This window comes from Cyprinodon tularosa, unplaced genomic scaffold, assembly GCF_016077235.1.
Source record: "Cyprinodon tularosa strain WSP-4 unplaced genomic scaffold, ASM1607723v1 ctg1, whole genome shotgun sequence".
NCBI classification, from domain to species: domain Eukaryota; kingdom Metazoa; phylum Chordata; class Actinopteri; order Cyprinodontiformes; family Cyprinodontidae; genus Cyprinodon; species Cyprinodon tularosa.
The window spans coordinates 4,902,141-4,909,068 of record NW_024037781.1 but is presented as its reverse complement, the minus strand read 5'-3'; the positions used below and the strand labels follow the sequence as shown (position 1 = coordinate 4,909,068).

The window sequence follows — 6,928 nt, the reverse complement described above, 5'->3', positions numbered from 1 at the left end:
GGGGGGGGGGGATGGAGCAAAGAGGATAACTATACCCCCCACCCTGTCTCTCTCTTTCCTACTGATGTAATAATCTCAAACGGAGGAGTATAATGCAGATCTATAGGCGATGGGAGGTTGTTTCAATGCCCCCCCTCCTTCCTTTCAGTGCAGTTTTTTTTTACCTTCAATTTTTCAAAATAAAATGAAAGAAAAAGAAGAGAGGTGATTTTTTTTTATATCTGGGAGAGAGTAAAAGTACAAAAAAAAAAAAAAAAAAACGTCACGCACACATGCGCATACAGGGAGCCACTGACGCATCTTTTGTTTTCTTTCTCTCTCTCTCTCTCTCTCTCAGCTGGTGTAAGGCATGCCTATAGCGGACGGTTTGCTTTACCGCATTCAACAGACTGTTTTTCCAGAGTTAGAGCCATGGAAGTAAATTAGAAATTAAAAAAGAAAGAGGAAAAAGAGGCATCGGTGCTTTTTTTTGGCAATAAAACACACTACCCAGCAGCGCTTTGGACGATGAGGACTAAATACAATTAAGCAGGGGACTTTAAATAAGAAGATTTAAACGTCAACAGTAAAGAGTGTCCCTTTTTTGTATTTAACCGGATTGCCCCCACCCCAACCTCCTTTGCTTCAGTCGGGATTTTTTCAACCACAGCTCAGCGGAGGGTGTCAGATCTTCCTCAGACCAGCGCGCAGTGGGGATGCGCGCTGCGTCCGCGCTCCTCTTACTGTGACGACAAAAAAGGATAACAAACACAAGAAAGAGAAGGAAAACAGAGCGAGACGTCGCGAAGTAAAGGGGATGTGAAAGAAGGGGATGCGGGTGTTCAGGATCAGCTGCGCAGGCTGTGAATTCAGCACTAGAGGGGAGGAGAGAGCGGGGAAGAGAAGGGGGGGGGGGGGAGGACAGATCCCGACGCCGCAGCGCGCCGCACGACTCCGGGAGATTTCTTCGGTTTTCCATCAACGCGCCAAGGTCAGTGTGAAAGAAGCTGAGATACATAAATAAATAAGCAAATAGAGTAAAGATGCGCTGGAACCTGGTGCATTGCCCCGCTGATGCTTTCCATCAGACCAATTGCTGGAAGTGAAGGGAGACGTTTGTTTTTATTTTTTTATCCTAAAGTGAAACTGGACGTCTGGACGCAGTCTGGATGCGCTCCTTTTCCTCCTAAATGTCTACAGCTCCATCCCCCCCTCCTCCACCACCACCTCTCGCTGATGCAGACTAGATCAGCAGCTCCTACATGTCTTGAGAGGCGGGAATGAATCGTCCGCGCTGATAAGGGGAAAAAAAAAAAAACACAAAAGGGGGGGAAAATGCTGCTGTGGATCATCCTGCTAAATGCGGCTCTCTGCGTTGCAAGCGGAAATGTCACCAGGGAGGTTTGCAAGGAGAAGATCTGCTCCTGCAGTGAGGTGGAGGGCGACCTGCATGTTGACTGCGAGAAGCGCGGCTTAAACACGCTGCGGCACCTGACCGGCCCCAGCTCCCACTTCTACCACCTGCTGCTGCACGGTAACTCGTTGTCCAGGCTCTTCCCCAACGAGTTCGCCAACTTCTACAATGCCGTGAGCCTGCACCTGGAGAGTAACGGCCTGCATGACATTGTGCCAGGCGCGTTTCTGGGGCTGCAGCTGGTCAAGAGGCTGCACATCAGCAACAACAAAATCCGATCATTCAAGAAAAGCACCTTTTTGGGCTTGGATGACTTGGAATACCTTCAGGCGGATTTTAATTTGCTAAGGGACATTGATCCAGCTGTTTTCAGGGACCTGAATAAACTGGAAGTTTTGATACTGAATGATAACCTCATCAGCGCACTACCTATAAACGTGTTCCAGCACGTGCCCATAACGCATCTTGATCTGCGGGGTAATCGGATCAAAACATTGCCTTATGAGGGGATTCTTGAGCAAATTCCTGGTATTGCAGAGGTGCTGCTTGAGGACAACCCATGGGACTGTAACTGTGAGCTAGTGTCCCTAAAGGAGTGGCTGGAGAACATACCACGCAATGCCCTCATTGGGAGGGTGGTCTGTGAGGCCCCCACCAGGCTGCAGGGCAGTGACCTGAATGAGACCTCAGAAGCAGATTTGTGCCCATCACAAAGTGAGGGTGGAGATAGTAGCCTCCCTGCCCCTCCCACACAGGAGGAAACCTCCCACCCCACACCTTACAAGCCCCCCAGAAATCCTGGTGGAGGGCCCCCTACACCCGGAGTCAATGGTTCCAAGAGTAACTCCAAGTCCCCAGAGAGTTGGCAGCTGAAAACAAAGCCCACACCGGTAATGGCAGCAGCAGATGGGAATGGAGACGGCGGAGAAGAGCAGCTGCGCAATATCACGTGCCCACAGCCATGCAGCTGCAAGCTGGTGGGCGTTAGAAAGGGACTGGCAGTCAATTGCGAGGGCAAAAAGATTGAGAGTCTGGCTTCCCTCAAGCCAAAGCCTCTGGCTGCCCACGAGCTTAACATGAGAGACAACAACATTCATGCAGTTAAGAAGAACCAGCTTCTCGGCTATTCCAGCCTCAATCTGCTGGATCTCGGTGGGAACAACATCAAGGTTGTTGACAATGGCACATTCCAGAACCAGAGTGAGCTCCGGTGGCTGTACATGGATAAGAACTACCTGGATACACTAATGGCAGAGATGTTTGTGGGCCTTGTAAATCTGGAATACCTTAGTTTGGAATACAACGATATCCAGCTGATAGTGGCAGGTGCATTCAGCCCGATGCCGAACCTGAGAGTTCTGTTCCTAAACAACAACCTTCTTAAGGCTCTCCCTGTGGATGCTTTTGTTGGGATTTCTTTGTCAAAAATCAGTCTACATAATAATTACTTTACCTATCTCCCTGTGACCGGTGTCTTGGAGCAGCTCAACTCCATCATCCAGATAGACCTTCATGGGAACCCATGGGATTGCTCATGCAACATTGTGCCCTTCAAGCGTTGGACCGAGAAGCTTGGAGCCGACGTAATTGTGAGTGACCTCAAGTGTGAAGCACCAGAGGAGTTCTGGAAACGGGACTTCCGTTACGTGCGTAATGACCTCATGTGCCCCAAGCTGTTTGATCGGGCCGTGCCCACACCAGTGTCCAAGAATGGGACTTATGCCCAGGACTCAGGTGGAACACGCTCAAACTCATATTTAGAGCCCAACCGGGTCTCAATATCAGTGCTTGTGCCTGGGCTGCTGCTCGTGTTTGTCACATCCGCCTTCACAGTTGTGGGGATGCTTGTGTTCATCCTGCGCAACCGGAAACGGTCGAAGCGGCGAGACGGCAACTCATCCGCATCAGAGATCAACTCCTTACAGACGGTGTGCGACTCGTCCTACTGGCACAGTGGGCCATATCATGCAGACGGAGGTGCTCATCGGGGCTTCGACTGCAGCACACACCTCTCAGCTGTGGACGATGCATAAAAAACACAGACTGGATTATAAACAGTAGACAAAAACTACAAGAATTCATTAAAGAATGGGAACATAAATTTGTTAATGAACCTATAGGTCAGCCTGGAAGCTGCAGAAGGCCCCACTCTGTAATATATGTATATGCCAAGCCCCTCTGGCTTACACCCTCAGCTCTTTTCTCCTCCTCCTCTTCTCTGCCGCAATCAGACTACAAATCTGTAGATGGGAGAAAAATAGATTGAGAGTGGAGAAAAGGGAGCCAGGGAGAGTGTATGTGTATGTATGTGAAAAAGAGAAAGGAACGACCTGGGGAATGGTGCACGAACGCATGAATGTACATGTAAATACTCAGACTGATGTATCATAAAAATGCATGATGATATTTCCGCATGGTTTCAACAAGACACACAACAGGCGAGGAACCATAACCACCAACCAGGAGGCAAACTCAGTCCCCTCCCCTCTCATGTTATATACCACCACAACAGCTATATATATAGATATTAAGAATTATATGACTATTACAAAGTGCCATTTCTCTATTTTTTGTGAACCTGCAGTTAGGATTTGTATTTGTTGTTTTAAAACTTGTTCAGAGTTGAGAAATGAGAAGAATAATGTTAACTGGTGAAGGAGTTGGGTGATCAAAGTGAAGCTGTCAGTGCATGTTCTTTTTAAGTGTTACCATTTATTTTATTAATCAGCTCATCATTGGTTAATATTTGGGGTTATTTATTCTGTATACTAGGTGGCAAAGCGGGTCCAAAGCATTTGCACAGTAGCTAGGTCCTCTAGGGCAGCGGGAAAAAAAAAATAGACCACCATTTTGTTATTGTTGCTGTTCACCGTATTCTTCAGGTTTACATTTAAAACATAAAAATTAAGAAAACAAGTTTGATAAATTTTTTAGATTATGTTTCCAAATATAAATGTAAAATATTTTTGATTTCATTTTGTTTAATTGCTTTAAACATAAGACAAATATATGGTCACCATAGGACTTAAAATCATTCTTTAATTGTATGTTAAATGTAATGCAACTTTGGGTCTGCTATGCCAGGTGGTTGCAGAATAAAATCTCCCCAGGTCTGAGGGTATGGAAGTCCAAAAGTGCCACAATTACCTAAATAGATAATTCATTAAATTCATTTTTCAGTGTTTAACTGTGTACAATCGCATACAAAAAAATGAATCTTGAAATTATTAGGTCTATTTAAAAAATTATACATTTTACAGTTTAAACATCAAATTCAATTTCTCTTTTTAACTTTTACCGATTTATTTGCAAAACTTAAAACTCCTGATATCCTTATGTATTTATTAAATATTTTAATTACATTTCTTTGGTTAATAATTTAGGCCATATGAATGTTTTAATGATTTATGTATTTATTACTTTATGGCACTTTTGACTTTTCACAGGGTGATCATCTTCTTTTATGAATGTAAAAAAAACATGAAGAAGACTAAAAAAAAAATGCTGTTCTTTTTTTAAACAGTGTGCCAATTGTTGAAGATATTCAGACATGCAGATGAGCACGACCAGCTAACGTCACTCAGATGCTTATGCTGCAAAAGTTCATGTAGCTCCAATAACAGTTATGTGGTTCTTTTTTGTGTGTGTGTGTGTCAACGAACATAGCCTGCTTTTGGGTGAAAGGAACAAAATATAACAAAATCTAAAATTTTGGGGAGGGGGGTTTGTACCATCATATTTTTTCAATAACTGTGCAAAGAAGTGATTCTAATTATTCATTGGATATATGTAAACAGCTAGAAAAACATACATTAGGATAGGGTGCTTTTTTTTCTTATGTGATAAAAAAAAAAAAAAGTATTCCTCCACACATAATAGCTTCTGGCTGTGATTCACTTCCATCATATTGTGAGCTTTTGTAAAGCCATCTTAATCCTGTCCAAATACAAGAACTGTAACGGGCTGTATTTACTGCAACACAGGCTATAATAGAGGGGATGGGAGGAACATAGAAACGTACATAAATATCATAAGTTGATGCAAGATGCCTTCTTTATTTATTTAGTTTGCATTTTTGGAAACTTGACACACTCCTCCTCAAGGCTGCATTATTATTTTTTTTCCTTTTCATATTTTTATACATGGGCTTATGATTTAAAACCAGTTTTCACAGCTTAGCTACTCCAGGAGGGGTCTATTTTTGGGTGTATGGGGGTTGGTTGTTTACAGCTTGACCTAAATTGCTTTGTTCAAAACTTCCATTCAAAAGTTCCATTTTCCTAACAATTTGCTTCTAAAAATTTCATTAGGTATACAGTTTCACTCTCAGATAACTGAAAATATATATTTTCTGTACTTGGGATTTTACAACTGAGTTTGTGTACGGAAATTTAGAAAATATAAGCAAAATAACTACCCGATTTGGTTATGATCAGCCTGTTATCACACTGCAAATTATTGAAATCTAAAAAGTAATTTTTGCTTAAAATAAGTGTATTTGTTATTGAATTGAGGAGGTAATTGAGACACTTTGCCAAAGGAACAAGATTATTTAAATTTAAAATAAGAAAAAAACAATTGCATTTTCTTATCCTAAGTGCATATTATTCAATTATCTTATTTTAAGAGTAAAATTACTTATTCCTTTGGCAAATCATCTTATTTATCTACTCAAATTAAGAATAAATACTCTTCATTTAAGACATTTTTACTTATTTCCAGATCATTTTTGCAGCGCACTTTAAAGTGAGTTGCAATCTTGATGCAAGACGTGTGTACATCCCTATGCTCCTCCTTAACTTTCTCACTTTCCCACCCTTTCCATCTTTGCAAAATACAAAACTATACATCAGATCTATTTTGGTGCAGCCAACTGGTTTCCCTTCCCTCTTAGTTTTTGCTGTGCAGCCACATTGGGATTGGAAGGCTTAGGTCATTACATTGTGGAGCAATCACAACTATACTGTGGGGTATTAACTGTGCCACAGAACCACTGATTATAATAATGATGATTTGTCATGATTTGTCATTTGGCATTTTCAAATGCTGTGTTTCAAAGTTACATTTATATGCTTTGCGATATTTGACCTGCTTATATTTTGTTAAATAAAGTGTGGTTGAGGTTGAGTAAACAAAAAAAATTGAAATGATGTTTGCTTTTAGTAATTTTGTATGCAACATATTGGAATGTTGCCCCTTGATATTTTTCATCTTTGTTCCAAATATGATTGAATTTGTACAGCAATGGGCAACTAATAATGATTCCTAGCTAGGATTGTTATACATGCAAATTATCTTCTTTATATTTTATAATAGGCTATTAGTCTAAGCTGATATCAGCACCACAATTGATAAAAATAGGGTCCAGTGTAAAATCTAGAGTAAATGATATAAAATAAAATAAAATTACATATTAGATTGGAATATATAATCATGTTCAATTTAATAATCTCAATAATTCATCAAATTACCACATGGACAGAAGATGAATTTATATACAATGGTTGCTTTTATGATAATTTTTATATAGTCTAA

At 41.2% G+C, this 6,928-nt stretch overlaps 1 protein-coding gene across 1 annotated transcript; it reads left to right on the top strand.

Annotated features, from left to right (window-relative positions):
- Positions 1 to 324: 324 nt before the first annotated feature.
- LOC119784806 (SLIT and NTRK-like protein 1) lies at positions 325 to 5,432 on the top strand. The gene has a single exon (XM_038287076.1). The coding sequence runs from the start codon at positions 1,315 to 1,317 to the stop codon at positions 3,424 to 3,426; it is 2,112 nt and encodes a 703-aa protein (XP_038143004.1). The 5' UTR covers positions 325 to 1,314; the 3' UTR covers positions 3,427 to 5,432.
- The last annotated feature ends 1,496 nt before the right edge of the window (positions 5,433 to 6,928 follow it).